Source organism: Crinia signifera, chromosome 5 (assembly GCF_055691185.1).
Source record: "Crinia signifera chromosome 5, ASM5569118v1, whole genome shotgun sequence".
Classification (NCBI taxonomy): domain Eukaryota; kingdom Metazoa; phylum Chordata; class Amphibia; order Anura; family Myobatrachidae; genus Crinia; species Crinia signifera.
Window position 1 is genome coordinate 42,019,878 of NC_139221.1, and position 26,591 is coordinate 42,046,468.

At 43.6% G+C, this 26,591-nt stretch overlaps 2 protein-coding genes across 3 annotated transcripts in view; one reads left to right on the top strand and one right to left on the bottom strand.

Annotated features, from left to right (window-relative positions):
- LOC146080152 (cytochrome P450 2D20-like) overlaps positions 1–20,088 on the top strand; it is a 42,103-nt gene extending 22,015 nt beyond the window's left edge. The window contains exons 4-9 of one of the 2 annotated variants that reach the window (XM_083187093.1): positions 10,796–10,956; positions 13,286–13,459; positions 15,117–15,258; positions 15,858–16,045; positions 17,322–17,463; positions 19,623–20,088. In XM_083187093.1, coding sequence (XP_083043219.1) covers positions 10,796–10,956; positions 13,286–13,459; positions 15,117–15,258; positions 15,858–16,045; positions 17,322–17,463; positions 19,623–19,801 — 986 coding nt within the window. In that variant the 3' untranslated portion in view covers positions 19,802–20,088. The remainder of the gene's footprint in view (positions 1–10,795; positions 10,957–13,285; positions 13,460–15,116; positions 15,259–15,857; positions 16,046–17,321; positions 17,464–19,622) is intronic. The other variant, XM_083187094.1, reaches the window with a different exon arrangement.
- Positions 3,378–6,958, bottom strand: LOC146080153 (uncharacterized). Its single transcript, XM_083187095.1, has 4 exons — positions 6,341–6,958; positions 6,127–6,270; positions 5,103–5,744; positions 3,378–3,728 (listed from the first exon to the last, which is right to left on the bottom strand). Exons 1-3 carry the CDS (start codon positions 6,840–6,842, stop codon positions 5,122–5,124), a joined length of 1,269 nt encoding a protein of 422 aa, XP_083043221.1. The 5' UTR covers positions 6,843–6,958; the 3' UTR covers positions 3,378–3,728; positions 5,103–5,121.
- Positions 20,089–26,591: the final 6,503 nt, after the last annotated feature.

Consider the following 26,591-nt stretch of genomic DNA (forward strand, 5'->3'; position numbering starts at 1 on the left):
GGCACTCTCCCCTCTAATGATAATATACGTTAGCCAGGTGCCCGCCAAGGTATCCAGGGAATCTAGCAGACTTGTAGGCGGCGGCACTCACGGCGATAAATAAATCAAGCAACTACAGAGGGATGCTTAACGTTTCAATTCTCAAAGCGGAATTTTCATCTGATGAAAATTCCGCTTTGAGAATTGAAACGTTAAGCATCCCTCTGTAGTTGCTTGATTTATTTATCGCCGTGAGTGCCGCCGCCTACAAGTCTGCTATATATATATATATATATGTGTATTTATATATATATATATATATATATACACACACATACGTATGCATAGGAGTGTACAGTATACATGTCATGCATATGGAGATCGACATATTAGCTGACTTGAAACATTGTTGTGCATGTTTAAGACACTCGCACTTTACATTACATATGTTTGTGGGGTTGAGCTCGTAATTTTTAAAGAATTACAACAATCAATGTAAAAATATGTCAAAGTACCGTATATAATTTAAAATTCTTTTTATGATAATTTTCACAATAAATGAAATTTAAATTATTATATTTCATTCTTTCACCATTCATAGGTGATTCTGGCTATGGATGCAGACCATGGTTGTTAACCCCGATATTAAGACCTAGACACAGGAATCAAAAAAGGTACAATCGTGCACATATTGCAACACGTGGAGTAATTGAGAGATCTTTTGGTATTCTCAAGAGTAGATTCAGATGCCTATCAAAATCTGGAGGTGCTCTGCAGTATTCAGCAGCCAAAGTCTGCAAAATCTTTACAGTATGTTGCATATTGCACAATATTTGCATCTCTAAAAATCTAGAATGTAATGTGCAGCAAGATTACTCAGAGGTGGATGCTTCGTACCCCTCGGATGAACATCATGGATCCACTACTCAAGGGAGTGCAGTTAGAGATCAATTAATTTGTAATTTTTTCAATCGTTAAAAAAATGCAATCTTCTACTCCTGCTGCTTTACTTTAAATTCATATGTTGCCAAAAAGATTTTATAATAAGTTAAAAGTTAAATTTATAAGCATATCTATCAAATGTTTTTTGATACTGGCAGATAGTGTCAGATGTATCAAATTAGAAAGTGTTAAAATGTATAGTCTAAAAGATCCAGCAAGTCTGTATGTAATTAGCATGTCACAGACGTACTATGCATACTAACATTAATGAGCTGGTGTTAGATGTGGTCTGCGCTGGGGATATTGCGTGAACTGCGAGATCCCGCACATGGCCAGTGCGGCCGTCTGGGGGACAGGAGGAACATCGCCGGAGGGGGGAGTTAACGCTCTCCCGCTTCGACATACCACTGTTAATACATCTTGTTGATGTCCCTTCCTGCTTCGCCTCGCTATTGAAGCGAAGTAGGAAGTATCATAGCGGCCCGATAAGCGCTGCTATGATACATCTGCCCTAGAGTTTCATAACAGAACATAGTATGTAAAGTTTATTTAAGTTGACTGACTCTCTTTCGAGATAGAGCATTCCTTTAGCATGTAGCATTGACATGGTCTTCGTAACGACAGTATTAAATATATGTTAAGGTAAAATAAAAAAAAACACTATTCTCTGTTTTGCTTAAATTTTTATTGCAAAAAATTATTATCTTTGTTAAATAAAACAGTAATAAAATGTATTGTATAAATAACAAAATAAAGCATTGTTCTTGCTTCACAAGACATATTTCTAATTCGTCAATTTTTTCATTGACTAATGACCCACATATAACGTTATTATATGAAAATATTGTGAATTGAAAAGGGTTACATTAATGAGAAGCTACTTTAGTCAACTGTCAAAATGTAGATATGGGGGTTATTCTGATTCACTCGGAAAGGCACAATCACTCTCTAGTGGACAAAACCATATGCACTGCAGGTGGGGCTGATGTAACATGTGCAGAGAGAGTGAGATTTGGGTGTGTTATTTTGTTTCCTGTACAGGGTAAATACTGACTGCTTTATTTTTTTCACTGAAATATAGATATTAGTTTGAAGTACAAACCCCGCCCAAATCTAACTCTCTCTACCTATGTTACATCAGCCCCACCTGCACTCCATAGGGTTTTGTCCATTAGAGAGTGATTGTGCCTTTCCAAGTGAATCAGAATAACCCCCATAGTTAGAAACATCTGAGAGTTAGAACCATCTGAGTAAAGTTTACACATTTCCGTCAATATTGCAGGTATAATCACGGTTGAGGTAATTATCAATGAGAAATTACATTTTTACCTGTGTGTTAATTTCAACAATATCAAACTCTGCATGGACTTGTATATAAAATTGTGTTGAGCGTAGCCAGCCACCATGTCCATAACGCGGCGAGCGTTAGCCGTATATGGAAACGTCTACATAGCATGACAAGCTCCAGTGGGTTGACCCAGAAAGCATCCATTTGCGGATCTACCAACGCTTAACACGCTTCGGGCATGGTGGTTTGCTAGATAACCCACGGGTTTTATGTGATTGAGCACAACACTAAACAATGTCCCTTTAGGCATTTCGGATAACTAGTTAAATATTTTCAAAGAGGATCATTTGCTATAGCCATGAAACAAAACACAATAAAATTTAACTTACATGCAAAACCACATTCATGAAACCGGCCCATTAGAAGATATTCAGCGATTTCAAATTTCTTTAAATAACTCTTACAAACATTCATGGACACTTTCAATAATCTATAATGATCCTGCATTATAGTCAGTTAACTCTACACACCTATCAAAAGTCAGATTGTTACCTTGTTGATTCACTGTTTGGTATTTGTGTAATAGCTGCACGCGCTATTATCTGATTGCCACGTCACAAGAATCGCATCGCATATGACCAAGTACTCTGCGATTAGATATTGTGGGCCGGATGTTGCATAGTATCACATTTAAATAAAGGGTCCTTTCAATTTCAACGCAATTTGTTGAATATAAACCTGAGGCAATCTAAAAGATCCATTAGGTTCGATGCAAGGTGAGTGAAGTCAGCACCGCAAGGGGTTGCGGATTTATTTCAAAGTATTCTGTGTTCCCTTCCGGGATTCACTTTTATAGTTCGCCAAGCATTGCACTCATTGCCTATGTTGATTCACCCCAGGTTTATATCCAACTCCATGCATATTTGCATATTTATGAAATGAAAAGGTCCCTTTTTTTAAATATAATCCTATCTTAACATAGAATCAGCCCATGTTAACATGGATTTGTTTCGTAAAATTTACTCCTTTGCATCACATAGTATTGTTATAAATTTGGTTACATGCGATGTGATGGAGTTCAATGTACCCTGTGAAAAAAATTGTGCGTTCAGATGTTACACATTTACCCACTGTACAATGAAATGATCTCTAAACCGATAGATTATGTAATGACAGTCTATATAAGTAACTTTATATAGACCATGATACAGAGTGAAGTTGACTCAAACTTAAACAAATATTAATCTATATTGACCTTATCATAAAGATAAGAAAGTTTCTGGCATTGGAATGTTTCCATAAATCCAAGAACGCTAACAGTTTTTTCTTGCCAGTGAAGAATTTTTCTAAACAATTTTTAAACTTATAACAGTTAGAAATTGAAAGGGTAACTAAACAAAATTAACTGGATAATTTTCGCAATTGTTCAAATATTGCAGACTTGAAATTCAAGAAACTTTCTTTTTCCAGTAATATTTGCACTGGTACATCTTGTAACGTAGATGCTCCATGTATAAACCTGTTGGAAAAATTTTATATATCAATTAAAAATTATTATTTCAAAAATATAGATACATTGACAGTTTAACATTCAAAATTTGGATTAACATTATTCAAATTATGAACCATAATCGCACAAACGCAAAATCTCTATATATATATATATATATAAATAAAATATAACTATATATATATATATATATATATATATATAAATATAAACATACATATATACATATACACATATATCCAAAACTTTTATGTACTTTGTTCAACTACAAGAGCACACCCACCATTGCTCATCCTTATAATTTGATTTCTGTAACCTTTACTCTAATATGTTAAAATAATTTTGATCCTGATTTGAAACTTTGTCAAGACAGCAGTCTCTTATTAGATCTCCATTATTTCAGCAGCCATAATGGATAGCCTAACACAATAGTGCTGTCTTTTTTAAGTGGCAATTATAGACCCAAAAACGTCAACCTGCACCTCAATTAATTTAACATGTTACAATAAATTTTGTGGAATAAATTTAGATAGATGAAGAATGGTGAGTGTGCTCTTGTACAAAGTACTTAAAATTGTTGGATATATGTGGCCAATATTGGTTTGACTATGAATTCGCATGAGCAATATTTATAGGACCGCCGAAGTTGCGATTTGGTGGTGCAAAATAATTGACATCACATGCAACCAATCCGCATGACATAATACCTGGGGAATTCAACACATTTTTACATTAACAATCTATTGCACATATAACTGTAATAGAAGATCCAATAAAAGTAACTACCTATTGATTTGGAAATACACATGGGGTAATTCTTGCGAGGAACCCAGATGTCGAGCATAGTCAGCCACACATCGGGATGAAGAATCCTTTAAAAAAACTGAATACACTACTTAAGCTTTGGACTAGGTTTTGTGAAATGGTAGATAATGCCTGATATCCAACAACCAGAGCTTTTGGGTTGTGAGCAAATGAAAACAATATGAACAATATCTATGAAAAAACTAAGAACAGGATGCTTCAAAGCTATACTTTGGACAAACATCCCCTGTTTGCCTCCGCATATACTAAAATGTATAAAATGAAGATTGTTAAACCAACAACCAATCTACACTTTTAGTTTTCAAACGCACCCTATAAGAATACTAGTAGGAGCCAATTGGGTGGCAGGTTTTTAAACAACAATTTAACACATTGTCATGCTGCATTAATCTAGTCCTCAATCTATTATAACATTGAATAATAATAAAAAATCTGCCCAGATGCATTGATAGCATGGCATGCGTGAGTTGTTATCATGCAATTGGAACAATGTTATTTCTCCATTTTTAAAATGGGTGGCACAGTACATACATAAGTAACATGGATTTAACTAAGTACCTTGTACATTATTCAATGATCAATCTGCAAACTTTTGAGGAATTTTGTGCTGTCTTTTAGGCCGAACCTTCTCTATGTTCCCTTTTGTAGTTTCAAGCAAGGGTGTTTCTTCTTTGGTATCTATCGAACTATATTCGCTTTCACTACCAATCTGCGCAACATCGTTATTTACATGGTTATCTATAATATTCGCCTCTTTGCCAAAGACTGTCCCTGTTGTTGTTGTCAAATCTTCCTCCAGGTTTTGATTATGCAGTATAGCAATCATTGTCTTCTGATTTTCAAAGATTTTTTGTCCAATTTCCACAACAATATCTGTTAACTTGATGAAATCATGGTGCAGTACATCAAATTGGTTTTCTACAATTCTCTTGTTTAGGGATAAGGCGGAATCAATCAGTTTCTCTACTTTGACATCTTCTTTAACGGTTGTTCCCAAGTCCCTTTTTTTGGGTTGTGAAAATTTTTTAATTTTTGTTTTAAGATCACTTCTGTGTTGAAATTTTTCTATGTTACCAGATGAACACGGCATAGCTGTGCTTCCTTCGTCTTGAGATGAGTCTTCAATTTCTACTGTGTTATGTATCATTTGCATAAGTCCACTTGAGTCTTCATGTAGATTGTTAGGTTCACAGAATTGTCCTTTTAAGAGAAAAAAAGCGAAGTATTTAGAAGAGTTATCTTGCTTTGTAAATTCGCAAATAATAGTATACACTTATATAATAACATCCAATGAATCAAAGTGAATTTAGTAATAACTCAACAAAACTACTACTACAGTAAATGGAGAGTGAGAGAAACCAATCAGCTACTACCTGCCATTTATTAAACAAAGGCTATTATATCGCAGATATATTGATTTATATCTGTCTATATATATCACAAAATAAAGCAGTACTTCTGTCCCCATATGTTAAGACGCCTTCATAAATTTAAAAACAACACTCAGCCCATCATTCGTTTTTAATAGCATATAATCATAACCCTAATCATTAAAATTTTATATTATATTGATATTTTATACCTTTTACAATGTTGATATCTTCAGACCTTGTTGATTTTGTCACATCATCCTTATTATACATATTAGATTTCAGTTTCTTTTTTTTTGGAGTATTTTTCGATGTTTGTTTCTTTAGTGTCGACCTGGGTGTCTTTGCCTTTAAATCTAAATTAAAAACAATTCATTATTTGACATACTTTTAAACTTTATATAATCTGTGAAAATAAAAACTTACCTTGGTGTACAGATACTGTTTCCTCAGTGTCTATTGCATCTGATATCCCGCGGACTGAATATACTGATAATTTCTCAGATAAACGTGTTTCCCATGGAGACATATCAATTTTCAAAGGAGGTCCACCACCAGTTTTTTTTGAATGAGCATGCATTTGAGACATTTTCTTTTTGACGGCTATTTTGCAATCAGAATACCTTTTCTTACACACGTGAGCTGAGCGAGGAATCTTCCCTACTGCCGAAACATGTTGTGCAATTTTTTTCCAAGTTTTTTCTTTCAATTCAAACCGGTAATTTACTCCAGACTGTTTTCCGAATAAAATGTGATAATACTTCAGCACCCCTTCCACTAGTGCTTCATTTTCGTAGTAACTAAACCTTGGCGCCCTTTTGGAATTTTGTTGGCTATTCCCACATACTGATTCGTCATCAGAGGTTGTGGGTGAATAGTTAGAGCATTCGTCTGAAACATCCTCTTCAAAGGTTGGAGATTCTGACATAGTATTCTAGAGAAATATAACGTACAAATATTATACTAATGCAATATTTTCAATTTTATACATTAGACATATTTTAAACATATACGTCTGTAGTGTTCCTTCTAGGAACATGGCCAGGCAGGGCACGCCGATTCATGGGGCAGCGTTGAAGGGGGCGTTCCCTTCCTGACAGAGTCACAAACGTGGTGGACCCGTCCCCTTGACGTCATAAACGTGGCTGGCCCGTCCCTGCAACGTCAGAAATGAGGCGGGCCAGGCGTCCCAGGGGGTTTAGCAGTGCCGGGGAATCGCCGTGCACCGCTATATACAGCAGCGCCGGACTTCCCCATGGCACATCTAGGCAGGCTGTTTTAGCATGGTGCTGCCAGAGAGGCAGGGAACATTTTGGCCCTTTGAAAAATAAGCAGGGCGCAGCGCCACGCTAAAACAGCGTAGCGGGAACACTACGTCTGCTTTATAATCCACAAATATCGTAGGAACTCGTATTAGCGGCAGTATATACGGACGCTAATACAAATTATTTGTAGCAGCACGCAAGGATCATCCAGATATAAAATAAAAGGAAATAAAAATAGATAAATAAATAAAAACGGGGTAGGGTCTCTACCACAGCCAAAACCATCAGCGGGCACACAGCCTGGAGCCGGGAATTAAAAATCAGGGAAAACAATAAATAGGGGTTCCCTGATTTTTAACAACCAGCCCCAGGCTCATCATATAACCTAAAAAGATATAGGTTGCATTCATATATGTAATGTGTAGTAAGATATGTACACAAAATAGTGTTGATATGTGCAATATTTCAATATATATATATATATATATATATATATATATATATATAAATAAGTCATCCTTAAATATAAACATTTATATATAAACATAATTTCTATACATTATTGTGAATTTCCATTCATTTAGACCAGATCAGCCTGTCAGTCCTTTTAGTACATAGCCACAACCCTCTTGCATACATACATACATCCCATTTATACACAGCCACCCACATACATACCATTTGGACACCACCACCCTTAGACATACTGTACATACCATTTATACACCGCCACCCTCATACATGCCATTTACACACCACCACCCTCATACATACATACTGTACATACCATATATACACCGCCACCCTCATACATGCCATTTACACACCACCATCCACATACATACATACTCTACATACCATATATACACCGCCACCCTCATACATACCATTTACACAGCACCACCCTCATACATACATACTGTACATACCATTTATACACCGCCACCCTCATACATGCCATTTACACACCACCACCCTCATACATACATACTGTACATACCATTTATACACCGCCACCCTCATACATGCCATTTACACACCACCACCCTCATAGATACATACTCTACATACCATATATACACCACCACCCTCATACATACATACTGTACATACTACTTATACACCGCCACCCTCATACATGCCATTTACGCACCACCACCCTCATACATACATACTGTACATACCATTTACACACCACCACCCTCATACATACATACTGTACATACCATTAATACCCCGCCACCCTCATACATACAGTACATACACCACTCTCATCTTTCAATCCATAAACAGCCTTCTTACTACATACATGCATACATATATCCATTCAATGTCTCTCATACATCCATGCATTGCCTCTAACGCTATACAGTACATATAAATGCAAACTCTACCTCAACCAACATAACAGTGCAGCAAAATGGTCGGCTCAGCACAACGCTGCATAGGAAAATATACAGCCTGGAGGGAAGGAGGGTGCCACTAGCAGCACTCTCACACTGTGCAGGGACGACGCCAGACGTCTGTCATATATGGGGAGGGGGGATGGTGCTTTGCGGCCGTTCGCTATGGTATGCAGCCGCTCACTGTGGGGAGGCGTGGGCTGCCCGATCACTGCTGCCGGCACTACAACAGGCCGGGGTGGTTGAGGAGACGCGGGTTGCCCACCCCTGTGCTATACCATACTGCCTTACCATACACGTGCTCCCATCGCTGCTAAAACAAAGGTAAACAAGCAATCAGGTGAATTATAAAAAGGAGCTTGAATCGTACTTGCCTCCAAAGAATCACTTTTCTGTCCAGAAACTCTGCAGCTCGACATCCACATTACACTGCGCAGCTCCGTGGAAAATGGCGCCGAGTACAGAAGACGCCCAGAGGAAGCGAACAACTGCGCATGACACATGCCCAAAGCCGATGCGCATGCGCAGTAACATCGCAGAAAAAATCACGAAAGCTTTCCGCGATAGGACGGACTTAACGCCGCCCAAAAAAAAATTGAAAAAAATGATAAATCACGCGCAGCATTCCGCAAAATAAATGCGAAAAACCGGCGAAAAGAAATACCACTTTTCGCACCCGGAATTCGAATATTGATACATCCCGCTGTATACCCTTAGAAAAAAATCCTGAGAAAATATTGTATTTAAAGCATCTCCATGGCCACACTGCAACCCAGCACACAGCAGTGTGTGCTAGGCAGAGGAGAAGAGCTGCAGCTACTGCTGCTGCTGTCACTTAAGGGGAGGGGGCCCAGGGCCCCCACTGGGCCCTTCCATCAGACTTTGGCCTGGGTAATTTGTAACCCCTACCCTTTTCTCTCGGCACCCCTGATAATACCACACAGTAATGCCCCTTAAACATGACACACAATATTAATGTCCTTATAAACATAATGCCCCTTGCACATTATGCCAACCTTTATTAATACCCTTCATACATATAATAACACACATAATGCACCTTACACATATGTTGCACAATATTAATGCCCTTATACACATGACACACATAATGCCCATTACACATATGTTGCACATTATTAATGCCCTTATACACATGTTACACATACTGTATGTCGCACATTATTAATGCATTTATACATGACACACATAATGCCCCTTACACATATGCCGAACACTATTGCACAACCAACCCACCCGCAGACAGCACTCGCACAGCCGCTAACACTGTGACCTCTGTGATTTGATACAGATGTCTTGGATACAGATGTTTCCTCATACATCTTGCCTCAATAGGCCATGCAGCTCCTGGCCAGTTCTGCTAACGTTGGGTGCCTTTTTTGCTGAAATTTCATCTTATTTGCATTCTTATGTGACCAGGGCACACAAGGAGCTTCTGATGATTAAAATGATATGCGGCATGCCTATATTCTGTGTGCGACTGTGGCTGTACCTGCATACGGAATGCTATGTTACAGTGATTTCCATACACACTGCATATGCTGCATACCATTTTAATCAGCAGAAGCTGCTGCTGCCCCTAGGCATTCCAAATGCCCTAGGCAGTTGCCTAGTTTGCCTATGCCTAGGGCCGGCTCTGCCAACTGCAGTGCACATGGTTTTGCCCATTTTGACAACAAATTTGTACTGCGATCAGATCTGAATAAGGGCCAAAAGGTAGTTACCCATAATAACCAATCATCTTCTTTCACCTTATTGACTGTGCTAGGTAAATGACAGCACAGGAGATGATTGGCTTCTTTGGGCATCTTCTCCATTTTCTAATTCTAAGGCATTTTCAGTTTATTAATTGCTTCACTGCAAGGTTTTTCTATTAGCCCCAATAAGGCAGAGCGTGCTGCAGCTTATTGGGGATTTATTGTCACATAAATTCAGCAGGCGAAGCAAATTCCCTGAAAACAGGCCGGTTTTGGAAAAAATGAGGCTCTTTCCAGTGAAAACACACAGGTTTCAATGAAACGTGTTTTCTGGGTAATTTTCTTTTTCCGCCCGTCCAAATTGGATAGCATGAAAAAAAGACAAACAAACAAACAAAAAATGTAAAAACATCTGGAAAATGCACCCAATGATTTTTCCCCGTTAATTGAATACCAGCCTAAGGCTTGTTACATCTTCTCTTTATATCTCTTCAGGAAGTCCCTTTGATCCCTTTATGGTGCTAAATAATGCAGTCAGCAACGTCATATGTAACATTATTTTCGGTGAACGATTTGATTACACGGACTCATCATTTCAGAGGATGATTTGCCTGCTGAGAACGATGTTTGAGCTTGAAGCAGAACCCATTGCTCAGGTAATTATTATATATATGCTGTCCAGAATATCCTGGATCCGAGCCAAACTTAAACCCAGTCAAAATCTCCCGGTACCTTTACCTGAATTCAACTAAATAGTGGAAACTGTTTTGGTCAATTTGTAATAGGGCCAGAGTTTACCGGACGAGCAGGATTCTGGCCGATCTCGGACATTTTTTAAAGCAGTAATCAATAACAAGGCATTATTTTTGCCTTAAAAAAGCAAGGAGTGTCAGCGCTGGCTATGCCAATAAATGGATCAGACGGTTCTCAAAAATATAACAAATTTAATAATACAGTATAATATACAATAATATATGTAAAAAATAAAAATAATATTAAAAGGTGTGAATCAATAGACTGAATGTCCAATAATTTCTTTAAAAAGAATATCACCGGGATATTTGAATAAATTGGCACTTATTAACTGACATGTATGTTACCATCCTGGGTGGTCTGGTTGGTAGATGAATCCAGACTGGTGATTAATTGTGTCCTTAGGTGTCCTATAATATCAAGGACTCACGGTTCCCACTTGTACAGATTGCCTCTTGTTTTGCTGGAGAAATTAGGGATCGTGCTGTTATCCCAATACGATAGGTCCAGTATTAATTGAGGAGCATCCGTGGGTGGATCGGACAGGTCACCAAATGGGCAGAGATGGGGTCAGTCGGCCAGGTATTGTGCAGCTCAACGCGTTTCCCCGGAAGATTTGTGCATCCGGCTTCTTCAGGAGCAAGTGTCCAAATGAGAGCTCAAGGCTCATATATATACCAGAGGACTTAATTGTCTAATTGATTCACCTGTATGTAGTTTTCACACCAAAAAATACAATATTAAGTAAAAAGAAAGAGAACCGTCTGAAAAAAACATATATTTAATATCCATAACAACTTCTGATATAATATATTTCCTTTTTATTTTGGTATAATGACATTTAAAACAGTTTTTAAGCACACTGTGTCAGTATCGTGCAATTCACGGGTCACATGACCCGGAAATCATTTGCATGTGTTCCATATTTCACTAAAAAAAGGGGACTCCAAATGAGGGTCCTCTGTTATCCAGTGCTGGGGCAGTCATAGTCAGAGGACCCTCATTTGGGATGGAGCCACAGGATGGATGGACGTGGCCTTGGGTGGACATTTGGCTTAGTCTCAACCCCGTTTCATCATTTTGGGGGTGTGCCCAGCATTTCCCAAGCAGCTTGGTAATCCCTGGCTCCCCTCCCAACACTAATAGATGGGCCTTCATGTGCACAGCATCCGTCCAGTGGTCACTGACTACACTGCAGAGGTTATCACCGGATCTCCCAACTGTCCACCAGACCCCCTCCAAGACACTGGCTCCATGCGAGACAGCAGGATAGTGTCCAGTTAGCGTGACTGTCCCACTGTAATCGGGATAGTATGAGTATGACAGTTAAATGACTGCAGCTTACTTGTGTAGCGGGGCATGCTAATGGTGCCAGGAGACCCGCACCTGTGCATTGTGCAATCTTTGTTATTGTGTAAGATCAGGACAGGGTGCATGTGAGAGGGCAGTGTAGTAGTCGGTGATAATGCTCAAGCCAATCAGCTACTAACTGTCAATTTACATATTGGAGCTGATTCGCTGGTGCATTATCACCTTGCACATAACATTCTTAATGGCGATAGATAGATACCACTGCTCCAAGCTTCATACATTTACCTCCTAGTGAGAAGCCATAGAATGGAATATATATGGATGAGAGGCGGTGGTCAGAATGCTGACACCAGCATCCCGAAGGAGAGAATACTGACAGGGGCTCCTCAGGTATACTAACCTTCCCCCGGGTCCCCCCAACCATATCTCTCCATATCCCGCAGCCTAACACTAACCCTCCCCACTAGTGCCTAATCCTAACCTTCCTATCCTGGTGTAGCCCAAACATACACCTCCCGCTGCCACTGCAGCCTAACCATCCCACCCCACTCCGCAGCCTAACCATCCCTCCCTGCAGCGTAACCCTACCCCCCCCCCACAGCCTTACACGAAGTCTACCGCTATTGGCTAAAACTAACCCTACCCCCAGCCAAACGCTAACCCGCCCTGCATACTTACTATCAAAATAACGTAAGATGGGTTCCCAGCACCAGGCTTCTGGCTGCTAGTGGGGATGCTGGCGATGTTCTTCTGACTGCCACTAACCCGTCTGTTGGTATCATCACCTGCATCCCTAGAGAATGACAGACCGTGGGAAAAAAGACACTTAGGACTAAAGATTGTCCTTACTGTACATCCGACTTGTTCACAATTCCATCTCCTTTCTTCTCACCGGAATTATCTGATTTCCTTTTCTTCTAGTTCTATAAACTTTTCCCTTGGCTCATGAAGATGCCGGGACCCCATCAGAAGCTCTTCACAATCCAACGCACTTATCTAGACTTCCTAGAAACAATCATCCAGAAACACCGGCAGACTTGGGATCCTGCCATCAGGAGGGACTATATTGATGTATTTTTTGAGGAAATGGAAAAAGTAAGGGAACGCTTATTAGACTTTATTGTGGGGTCATTTATAAGAGGAAAGAGGAGATCTTTATATAGCTGCCTAGCATCCTCATCATACAGCTTCAAGAAGCACCATTTGCTGTGTGACAGATAAGGCCATGACCATTTATAGTGCATATATTAATGCCAAATACAGTATAGTGTAATATATGCATCATATATCTCATATTGATTCTGTTGGTTCTCAATCTACACGTAGGGGTTTATTCTGCTTGGTACGGTGGGACCGTAAACGGGAGGATTGTTTTTTTTTTTTATCTGCGCATGCGTAGCTTTCGCAATGCGCAGGTGCGGCGACCTCACGCCGCTCTAGGATGGGTCTCTCCGTGCGAAAAAACCTGTCCGCAAGAGTATGGTCATTGTTGGCGGCATGGGGGCGTTTTTAGGGGAGCGGGCGGAATAATGAGGAAAACTGGGCGTAAACATGGGCGTACACGGGGGTGTGCACCAAAAATGTAAGGTGCTACAACCGCTCGATCGGCGAACGCAAGGTGCATTTTGGGCCAAAAACATGCAGACGCCAAAGATAGCTACAGACCACCCGTAGAGATACCGTATGAGAGCGGACGCCTGGGTCTGCTAATTAACGCTGATTACTACACCTGAATGTAATAAGCAATGCTGCAGCCTATTAAGTGAAAACCATTATTTCACTACCTGCAAGCCACACACAGCCCTCAAACACATTGGAAGCATATCTTTCTACACTTCTCTACATGTAAAGGTTGTTTTAATTTTAGGTAAGATTCATTCTAAGACCTGCTTATATATGTCCAGGTAGTTATTTTATAACCATCGACACCCATTCAGTAAGTGTTTTTGTATACTTTAAAAAGCAGGAGTCGACATGTGTCAACTTTTTCACTGTAACACCAACATAACTTTATTTAAAAGTAAAACCAATGTGGGGACACATCGATAGTGATTAAAATGCCACATTAGAACATAATAAATATACATGTAATGAGGGTTAAAATGTTGTTTTATTAGGTTGTTTATTAAGGTAGACAATTGAGTTAATAGAAAACAATTATTGAATAACAGTTAGAATAATTAATTAATTGTCTTAATTATAGTTGAAAGGCTAGATTGGCAGGGCCATATATGTGAAGGGTATGCCACCGTGCACAGACGAATGCTCACTCTCACGATCGGTGACACACGCTGAGTTTTCCATTGAAAAAAGGCGAGACCCGTCCGTGCACTGTGGTGTACGCTCAGATATGCGGAAGATGTTGGTGTGAAAACGGACGAGACCCGTCCGTATACGGTGGCGTATGCTCTGTTGTACGCCAGTTAACGGTGTCTAAGAGGAGACACGGCCGTATACGGTGGCGTATGCTCTGTTGTACGGCAGTTAACGGTGGCTAAGAGGAGACCCGTCCGTATACGGTGGCGTACGCTCAAGTGTACGCCACTCCCCATTGTCGGTGTTTGTGACCGTCCGTATGCGGCTGTTCTGTGGGCGGACTTACGCTCACCGTCCGCGTACGGGAAACGTACGGTGAAATGGACCGTACATATGTTTCACCGACCTAACCAGAATAAGGCCCATATTGTAAAGATATAAGTGTGCAGTGTGCATACATATATTTGTCACTTCTGTGATCTCTTCTCTGTCTCAGAATAAAGATAACCCCGGCAGCAGTTTCAGTGACAAGACCCTTCTCATTGTCATGGCCGATCTCTTCATAGCTGGTACAGATACAACATCCAACACGTTACGCTGGTCCCTGTTGATGATGTTGCTCCACCCTCATATCCAGGGTAAGTACTTTTTCCCTATCATGAACATTAGTAAAAGCAGCATTGCTGTATCTGACTGGATGGCAGGTGCACAATTCTTAATCATCCACTTATTTATTTTCAAAAAGGCCTAAATTGGACCAAATCGGGTCTCCCTGACATGCCGTCGGGTCCGATGCATGGTCAAATGTGCATCGGACCAGACCAGGTGGTCGGACCTGCTGGCCTTCTGAGCACCCGTCCTGGGACCTCCTTCCTGGCAGCGAGACGGACAGGAAGCAGGGACTCATGTGATCCATCACAACAAATTGTGATGGATCACATGTGTCCCTGCTGCCGGGAAGGTCCAGGGCAGGGTATCTGGTGTCCGTACACTGCTGCGAGACATCACAGCAGTGTATGGGCACCTTAAGTGCACCCCTCCCCCCATGTCAGTTATTAGTGCAGCAGCAGACAAGACAGAGGAAGGCATCCTCCTGCAACTGTACCCATTCTAAATACACCTATGTAAATGTTCCTCTTCAAAGACCCTCACAGAGTGGTGTATTACAGTAAATGGATTCCAGAACCTGTTTCTTGTGTAATGTTTAGTATATTTAAGTCACCATATTGTTCTACAGAAAAAGTTCATGAAGAAATAGATCGTGTGATTGGCAGAGATAAGTTGCCCACAACCGAAGATGTACCCAACATGACATTTACCAATGCAGTCATCTATGAAGTGCAACGCTATGGAAATATCTTGCCAATGGGTCTGCTTCATATGACTTACAGAGACACCAACATTCAAGGCTTTGTTATCCCAAAGGTACTGTGCAGGGCACCGGAATAGAAGTGGGAGGAGCTATTTAAATTATGGTTATGTTGTTAGTCGTGTCCCCCCTCCCCCCCCCCCCCCAAAAAAAATGCTAATGTCTTGCCACAAAAATATGTTGTACTGTTTTTTTCCCCAGGCCACATGCTAGCTTTATTATGGTGCAATAATGGAGGATATATAAATGATAGATTCAGAACATCGGAGGCAGGAGCGCAGTATTTTACATCGGCTCATGACTGCATTCCAACGGTTACCAACATATGTCAGAATTGTCTGGGGGTTGGCTTTGATTGGTAGGCATGTAACAGTTTTATTGGATTAGAGCCGCTGTCGGTTGGCATCTCCTTAGCCCATCAGCTGCAGGTTTAGCCTGAAGTTGCAGTAACAATAGTCTCAGCCGCTACTGCACCTCAGTCCTGGGCCGTAACTAGGGTGTTGCCGCATGCAGCACCATAACGCAGGGAGCGTTGCTCTGCAGAACCTGTCCGTATTCTTTAATCAATTTCAATTGCAACTTCCTCCTCTTTAATCCCCAGTATCGCCTGGCTGCCCATAAAGGGCACTAGGCTGGACTGGCCCTCTCTCCCCTCTGGCAAATACCAGGCACAGAGAGAGCCAGGATAGCCGCAAGCACAGTTTCCGGGATCTCTGTTTGCACTGGAAGTTGTAAAGGCCCTAGACTCGCAGCCCCAATTAGCAGCTTCTGGGACCGCGTAATAGGGCCACGTACTCCTCCTAAATTGCCAGGGCTGAATGGAGCCCCAATCCAGTGCTGGGGCCACCAATGCTTTTCCTGTTATAGGAAAAGCATTGGTCTAGTTACAGCTCTCCCTCCACTCTAAATCATGCCCTGGGGCCATTACCCTAAACCAGGGGTAGCCAACTCCAGCCCTGGAGAGCTACCAACAGTTCATGTTTTCCAGACCACCTAGCAGGTGCACAGGTGGAGTGGTTAATAACTGACACTTTTTAAAAGACCCACAGGTGGCGCTAATTACTTCACTTGGGATTCTGTGAAGAGTCCCGGAAAGGTTAACTGTTGGCAACTCTTGAGGACCAGAGGACCAGTTTCGAGGACTAAACAGAAACCAGCTTTGAAAAATGGACAATTGAAATGCATTCTGTAAAAGTGTCCTATTGTAATTGCTACACCTTTATTCTTCAGACGGAATGACAAATGTAACTATTATATACATTAACACATGTTCTAAAGATACAAAAAAGCCAATAATAGATATTTTTGGATTTTGTCTCTGTGCTTATTAAGGGGACCACAATTATACCCAACCTCACATCCGTTTTAAAAGATGAGACCATTTGGAAGAAGCCGTATCAGTTCTATCCGGAACATTTCTTGGATGCGGAGGAAAAGTTTGTAAAGAACGAAGCATTTATCCCATTTTCTGCAGGTACAATAGGAGCAATCCAGAAGGATTGCAAGATTCTGAACATTGTTTCACAAGAGAACTCCACCTTCCCATAAGACTTACTGTAGGCAATAATATTTTCATATACACATATAGTTCTAAGATGAAAAACTTTATTTAAAAATATTAGTATGGGAACCCTCCCCTTCGTGATTGTCCTGGGTTATGCAAGAACATCAAATTGCTTTATGGGGAGATTGATCTCCCCATAAAGAAATGGGGAGATAACAGACAATTAAATGTGTTGGCCATAGCAGTCAATGAGAGTCTGACCATAGCAGTCAATGAGAGTTGGAGATAAATGAGATAAATGACAGGTGGAGGTGTTTCCCATTTCAACCAATGAAATTCTAGCTGTGATCTTCAGAAGAGTTGATAAATCCCCCCTCCCTCATTATTAGTGTGGAAGAACTGCATCAATTACTGAAATAGTTCCCAGGATTTTTCAATTGATGTTCATTTAGGGCCTAATTCAGACTCATTTGAAACAGGTCGAATTAGGCGCTGTTTCGATGTTTGTGGGTATGTGCAAGTGCAGACCCCGGCAATGAACGGCATTTGTTTCAGAGAGGGAGTTCCGGACAGCGGCAGGAATGGGGCTTGCCCATGGGAATACCCAGGGCGTCCCCATGAAACCGCTGGGCATTCCCATGGGTACGAGACATCAGTCACTCAGCCCGTATTCGTCCAACTGCACGCAAATAAAAGTCAGTTTTCAATGACTTCTATTTGTGAAGGCAGAAGAAATCATTCGATGGTCGGCAGCCACCAAAAGATTTCTCCTGCAGCGGAGGCATGCAAGGGGATGGGTTCTCGTTACACATCCCTTCACATGTTACCAAGGGGAATCGGCAGTGGGGGGAGGTGGCATTTGGATAAGTGGCTGGCGGTATCTCAGGCGCTCGATAAGCGGCAATGTTTACCGCTTACCGAGCAAACCTGAATCAGGTCCTTTGAGAAAATAATAAAGCTGGCGTTGGGTCCAGTGAAACGTGTCGGAGGTTTCCAGATCCTTGACCAATATTGTTGGACTCACCTGCTGATTGATCTTTGTTGGACTCACCTGCTGATTGATCTGAGCACTTGGTCCCCCCAAAATTCCGGAGGTCTTTGGCTTATATCCCTGGCACATACGGATACAACTGGATGCGAGGTTGTAGGTAGGCTCACAACATCAACAGCCACTCCCTCATACAGCTTCCAGGATATATCAAGCCGTGTGGACTCCATCAAAATGGGTGTGGTATAGGGGTCCGACAGTGGGGATCCCGACAGTCATTATCCCAACGTCGGGATCCCGACTGGCCGGACCCAGACAGCATGGTGAGCGCAACCAAGCCCCTTGCGGGCACAGATGCTCACTACGTGAGCCACCTATTCTATACTCCCTCTATGGGGGTCATCAAGGGCGTAACTACCATAGGTGCAGCTGCTATGGGGCCCAGAGCTGAGAGGGGCCCACTTTGCCTGTCAAAGTATCATGCGTTATATAAATTTTTTAGCATTAGCTGATGAATAGGGGCCCTTACAAACTTTTGCTATGGGGCCCACATGTATCTTGTTACGCCACTGGGGGTCATTAACCCCCATGAGGGAAAATAGCGGGTGGCCATCGGGAACCCGGCTGTCGGTGTTTTGACAGTCAGGATCCCGATGTCGGGTGAATTCCTGTCGGGATCCCGACTGTCGGGACCCCGTCCGGCACCCATCAAAATCGGGACTGCTGCTATTGTGGATAGTGCAGGATATATCTTTCCACTCTTGGGTCATTCACTCACAAATAAGTGATCTGGATATTGTTGCTGCGGATTTTATAAATTAATTGTATTACATATTTATTATAGTTTTTTTCTTGTTTATTGATATCATGTTTATTAAAATTAAATTGTATTAAATGAACTTGATTCACCCTCTCTATCATTGAGCGCTGCTTTAATTTCCTTTGTGTATTTTGTCCTTAGAGGAAATAACTGGCCCACTGTTTATATATATATATATATATATATATATATATATCCCATAGAGAAAATCCTGCCCTCTTTGGTTGGGATGGCCTTGTACACTTATGATCTTCAGAATACTTCTTATTCAGCTTCAGTTGTGCGGTTTTCTTTTCTCTTATTGCTCTCTTTTTGTTTCAGGCCGCCGTATATGTGTGGGAGAACAGCTGGCCAGAATGGATCTATTCATCTTCTTTACATCCCTGCTGCAACGTTTTCAGTTCCACATTCCAGATGACCAGCCACGTCCCCGGGATGATCCCATATTTACATTCAATCACAGCCCTCGGCCGTTCCAAGTCTGCGCTCGAGTCCGCTAACATAAAAGGAATCATTATTGATATACTGTATGTATTCATAAGCACTGAATGTACATTGTGCATATTAGGAGTTTTGACTTCACAAATGTAATTTTGCATTCGTCCACAAATACGTTCATCCACTCATAAAGTAGATTTATAATACAGTATATACATATTTCTGTTAACTAATAGCATCTTTCTATTAATCAATAAATGAGAGTAACTGTTACCTAATGTGTTTAATACATTCGTATTGCCGTCTTCCACATCTCATGTATGAAGTGAATAAAGTATTTATGCATTTAGTTTTTTTTACTTTTTTTACATTATTTGTTTAGAATTCAGATGAGGTTTTTTTCTGGTCGCACTACTCTACCTCTACATTGCTTAAGGGAAAGGTGATCCCTGCTTAAACAAATAATTTTAACCTAATAAAGGGCCTTATTCTGGTTCATTCGCTTGGATGCAAATGCGTACAGGGACCGATGTTTTGAGTAATCATATGCGCAGCAGCATTTCTGTGCATGTGTATATGCTGGGTGCATGCGAACTCGTAAGAAGTCTGGTCGCCGAGTGCACACTCCCAGCCTTGCGGTTGGGTGTTGGAGAGGGGCGTGGGGTGCTGGGCTGGGGCATTAGCATGTGTGTACGTCACGCGTTTCTTCAGTGTTCTCATTAAAACGATTAGCGCACATATACTAAGGCGGTTGTGGCGCATGTGCGGGGGGCGTACAGCTGACATAGCCGGATGTCAGCTGCCCGCCCAATTCCCTGCATTTCTTTGCTCATATGCAAGGGCGTAACTACCATAGGTGCTAGGGGTGCAGCTGCTATGGGGCCCAGAGCTGAAGGGGGCCCATCTTTACTGTCCAAGTAATATGTTTTACATTAATTTATCATCATCAGTTGCTAAATAGGGGGCACTTACAAACTTTTGCTATGGGGCCTATGAATATCTAGTTACGCCCCTGCTCATATCTACGAGTGGTCTGGGCCACCCTTACATATGCGGGCGCCTTCACCATCATTCAATGGTTGGCGACCATCGAAACATGGGGGAGGGTCCCACTGGCATGCAAATGGATGTTCATGTAAAACATCCATTCGCAAACCTTGAGAACTAATTCATGGTGCGAATTGGTGGTGCGGGCTAACCATTCGCAAGAAGGGGTTTGGTTTATTTGCAAAGGTGCATGTACGCATCCGAGCGAATGAACCAGAATAAGGCCCAAAGTCCCCCCTGATGGTGGTCCTGGCTGCCAGGCCTAAATGTGGTGACATTCAATTTTCAGTGCTGTGTGTAGTGGATGTTTAAAAGGTAAGGTCAGGGGTTAATGTGATGGGGAAAGGGGTGGAACTGAGTTCCTCCACGTCTAATGGTGAGGTGGAACATTTTAACCTCCATATTGGCCCAGCACAGTAATTCTCACAGAAAAGCATTCTAGTTTGCAGGGGGATGCCAAAAACCCTACCACTGGCCCGGTCTCTTTCTAATGGGGGGAGGGGAGAGGGTGATTAGGTGGCATAGAAAAGTGAGTTCCCCCACCTCTGGATGACCACTTTAAGCCCTGGGTAAAGGTACAGTATAATGTAGCATAATCTTAATAGGGTACTCTAATGTGTTCTCATTTATGGTATGAAGTTAATTTACCGAAGATGAAATACCAATTGAAAGAATCCCCACAGCCAAATGCCGACAATATAACCAATACTAACCAATATATAGAACCAGTGGCGTAACTATAGCCCCGCAGCCCCCGCGGTGGCGGGGAGGCGCTAAGGGGCTGTGGGCGCCGATCTGCGGGGCTATAGTTACAACTATGTTTAACAACCCCCCCCCCCCCCCTTACCCCTCCGCAAGCTGCCGCCAGCGCCGTTGCATTCAGGGTCCCGACTCCAGTCCCGGCCGAAGCGCAGATCTTGCTGCAGTACTTCTAATGAAAAATAACTATCAGAAAATGGCTGCCCCCTAACAGCAGACAGTTTTTTGGGATGCTAGAGGAGGCGCGGGCCTCCTCTAGCATCCTTAAAAACTGTCTGCTGTTAGGGGGCAGCCATTTTCTGATGGTCATTATAGAACTGCAGGAGAAGACGGAGACGGAGACGGCTGCGGGATCCTGAATGCGGCGGCACGCGGAGGGGTAAGGGGGGGTTTTAACTTAACTTGGGAAGGTGGGTGGGAGGGGTAGGGGGGGCGGCGCTCCCAATATCGGCGGGGGGGGGGCGCATAAATTCTAGCTATGCCGCTGTATAGAACACTGACAACTTCACAATATAACAATCAAAACACTGACCGCTACAAAAAACAGATAAACCACAATGCCAACAGCCAATATAAATACACAAATGATACCGAATACAGTTTTTCATGATTTTTTCACAAAAACCAACTTGTGCATACTTTTCCATCCCAGTGGCCATAGAGGGAAAATCTCCTATATATTTGGCTACATCTGTCACTCAAAGTGGGTGTCTGTGTCTATAACGCTCTGTTCCTGGACTTTCCTCTTAATGTGTGATTGCCTTCATCTGTGCTGAACACCTTTCTGAGAAATTAACCTGTTTAAAACAGGTGATGGCAATCATACATTAAGGGGAAGTCTAGAAACAGAGCATTGTGTCCCTCCTGGAGAGGGTCATGTTGGGAGGTATGTGACCGAGAACCAGCCCAGTGAGCCCACAGACAGTGCCAGACACCCACTGCCTTCCCATGTTGCCCAGCACTGCTACTCCACAGCCACCAGGTGAGCGCCTCCCTCCCGCGATTTGCGGCAAACCCCCCCCGCGCCCCCCCCCCGGCGATTCGCGGCAAAAACACCCGCTCCCCCCGCGACCCCCCCTCCCGCGATTCGCTGCAAAAAGAACCCCCCCACGACCCCTCCCGCAATTCGCGGCATAACCACCACCCCGCGACCCCCCTCCCGCAAATCGCGGCAAACCCTCCCCCGTGACCCCCCCCCCGATTCGCGGAAACCCCCCCCCCCGCGACCTCCCTCCCGCGATTCGCGGCAAAAAGAACACCCCCGCGACCCCCCCTTGCACGATTGGCGGCACCCCCTCTGCGACCCCCCTCCCGCGATTCGCGGCACCCCCCCCCCCCGCAATTCGCAGCAGCCCCAGGATTAAATGGCACATGCAAAACACTGACATGGCTATGGTCGACAATGAAAAAGGTTGACATGAGTTTTTGAAGATTTATTTTTAATTTTTTAAATTTTTTCATATTCATTGTCATGTGTCGACATGGACACCAATGAAGTGGCACACTAATGTCAACATTTACATGTGTTGACCTTTCTGTGTTGATTTTTTCTTGTGGCGATTCGCGTCACCCCCCCCCCGCAACCCCCCCTCCCGCGATTCGCGGCACCCCCCCGTGACCCCCCACCTCCCGCAATTCGCGGCAACCCCCCACCGGAACCCCTGTGAACCCCGCCCTCCCGCGATTCGCGGCACCCACCCCCACGACCCCCCCTCCCGCAATTCGCGGCACCCCCCCGTGATTCGCGGCAGCTCCAGAATTAAATTGCACATGGAAAACACTGACATGGCTATGGTCGACAATGAAAAAGGTTGACATGAGTTTTTGAAGTATTTTTGTCATTTTTTTAATATTTTCATATTCATTCTCATGTGTCGACATGGACACCAATGAAGTGCCACACTTATGTCAACATTTAAATGTGTTGACCTTTCTGTGTTGATTCTTTTCTTGTGGCGATTCGCGTCACACCCCCCGCAACCCCCCCTCCGGCGATTCGCGGCACCCCCCCGCGACCTCCCCCCCCCTCCCGCAATTCGCGGCAACCCCCCACCGGAGCCCCCATGAACCCCGCTCTCCCGCGATTCGCGGCACCCACCCCCCGCAACCCCCCCCCCTCCCGCAAATCGCGGCACCCCCGCGATTCGCGGCAGCCCCAGGATTAAATGGCACATGCAAAACACTGGCACGGCTATGGTCGACAATGAAAAAGGTTGACATGAGTTTTTGAAGATTTATTTATTTTTTGAATGTTTTCATATTCATTGTCATGTGTCAACATGGACACCAATGAAGTGGCACACTTATGTCAACATTTACATGTGTTGACCTTTCTGTGTTGATTTTTTCTTGTGGCGATTCGCGTCACACCCCCCGCAACCCCCCCTCCCGCGATTCGCAGCAGCCCCAGGATTAAATGGCACATGCAAAACACTGACATGGCTATGGTCGACAATGAAAAAGGTTGACATGAGTTTTTGAAGATTTATTTTTAATTTTTTAAATTTTTTCATATTCATTGTCATGTGTCGACATGGACACCAATGAAGTGGCACACTAATGTCAACATTTACATGTGTTGACCTTTCTGTGTTGATTTTTTCTTGTGGCGATTCGCGTCACACCCCCCCCGCAACCCCCCCTCCCGCGATTCGCGGAACCCCCCGTGACCCCCCACCTCCCGCAATTCGCGGCAACCCCCCACCGGAACCCCTGTGAACCCCGCCCTCCCGCGATTCGCGGCACCCACCCCCACGACCCCCCCTCCCGCAATTCGCGGCACCCCCCCGTGATTCGCGGCAGCTCCAGAATTAAATTGCACATGGAAAACACTGACATGGCTATGGTCGACAATGAAAAAGGTTGACATGAGTTTTTGAAGTATTTTTGTCATTTTTTTAATATTTTCATATTCATTCTCATGTGTCGACATGGACACCAATGAAGTGCCACACTTATGTCAACATTTAAATGTGTTGACCTTTCTGTGTTGATTTTTTTCTTGTGGCGATTCGCGTCACACCCCCCGCAACCCCCCCTCCGGCGATTCGCGGCACCCCCCCGCGACCTCCCCCCCCCTCCCGCAATTCGCGGCAACCCCCCACCGGAGCCCCCATGAACCCCGCTCTCCCGCGATTCGCGGCACCCACCCCCCGCAACCCCCCCCCCTCCCGCAAATCGCGGCACCCCCGCGATTCGCGGCAGCCCCAGGATTAAATGGCACATGCAAAACACTGGCACGGCTATGGTCGACAATGAAAAAGGTTGACATGAGTTTTTGAAGATTTATTTATTTTTTGAATGTTTTCATATTCATTGTCATGTGTCAACATGGACACCAATGAAGTGGCACACTTATGTCAACATTTACATGTGTTGACCTTTCTGTGTTGATTTTTTCTTGTGGCGATTCGCGTCACACCCCCCGCAACCCCCCCTCCCGCGATTCGCGGCACCCTCCGTGACCCCCCACCTCCCGCAATTCGCGGCAACCCCCCACAGGAACCCCGGTGAACCCCGCCCTCCCGCGATTCGCGGCACCCAACCCAGCGACCCCCCCCTCCCGCAATTCGCGGCACCCCCCGTGATTCGCGGCAGCTCCAGAATTAAATTGCACATGGAAAACACTGACATGGCTATGGTCGACAATGAAAAAGGTTGACATGAGTTTTTGAAGTTTTTTTTTTTTTCATTTTTTGAATGTTTTCATATTCATTTTCATGTGTCGACATGGACACCAATGAAGTGCCACACTTATGTCAACATTTACATGTGTTGACCTTTCTGTGTTGATTTTTTCTTGTGGCGATTCGCGTCACACCCCCCCCACCCCCACTGCAACCCCCACTCCCGCGATTCACAGCACACACACACCCCCCCCGCGATTCTCGGCACCTAACCCCGTGACCCCCCCTCCCGTGATTCACGGCACACCCCCCGCGACCCCCCCTACCATGATTCGCCGCAACCCCCGCCCCCGTAACCCCCCTCCCGCGATTTGCGGCAACCCACCCCGCGACCCCCCTCCCGCGATTCTCTGCAATCCCTCCCCTCCCGCGATTCACAGCATCCACCCCCCCACAACCCCCCCTCCTGCAATTCGCGGCACCCCCCGCGACCCCCCCTCCTGCAATTCGCGGCACCCTCCGCGACCCCCCCTCCCGCGATTCGCGGACACCTAAGTTGCAATACAGGGCATCTTTCATACAATTCTAACCATATTTCTCATATACAAACGTTCACAAATTAAGGGGGCGCAGCCCCTTACGACGGTGTGAAGAGCGCCCGTAGGGCGCGATGAATCACCTAGTATAATAGTAAGCGCCAAGTGCAGGGATGCGGTACCCTAATACAGCGTACATGTTGACCTTACAACTGTGTCGGCACTTTAACATGTTCGGCATTATGAACATTTTGGTATATAGTGAGTGTCTGCATTTTAAACATCCGTATTATGTACCTAATGGGGCTATTGACTATCGGCATTTACACCCTGTTGGCATACACCCTGGGTTTTGGGAGTTGCAGGGTGCTAGAGTGATAGAGAATGTAGTACTTGTGGCTCTATTAATGTAGAGTTGATCATACTATTATACATATCAGTTTTCCCATATGCGCATTGTGCTTATCTCCTACAGCATAACCTTCGTAGTGTGCCTAAAATGGCTGCCTCATTTGATATGCCTGTGGATAGGATGAAAACCACATGGTCCCGTCCCGATGGTTACGCTGGGACACTAGGACGCTGAAACCACCCATTTTGGGTTATCTCTTCTGAGTGTGACCTATTTCTCCTCCTACGTGGTGCGCCCAAGACATCTGCCGCGCCTGGAACCTTTTATGGTTGGAATACAGTATATAACCCATAGAAGTTATTATGCAAAATGTCTGCACCAACCAAACAGTATGCTTAATGTGCTCTCTACGTTAAGTCCTTAATTCTGTTTTTCAACTTCATGCAATTATAATGACTAAGCAAGTTCTTCCTCAGGGAAGGGGGGCAGGCTGTGGGACATAGTGAATGAGAGTCATACAGTGAATGGGGCC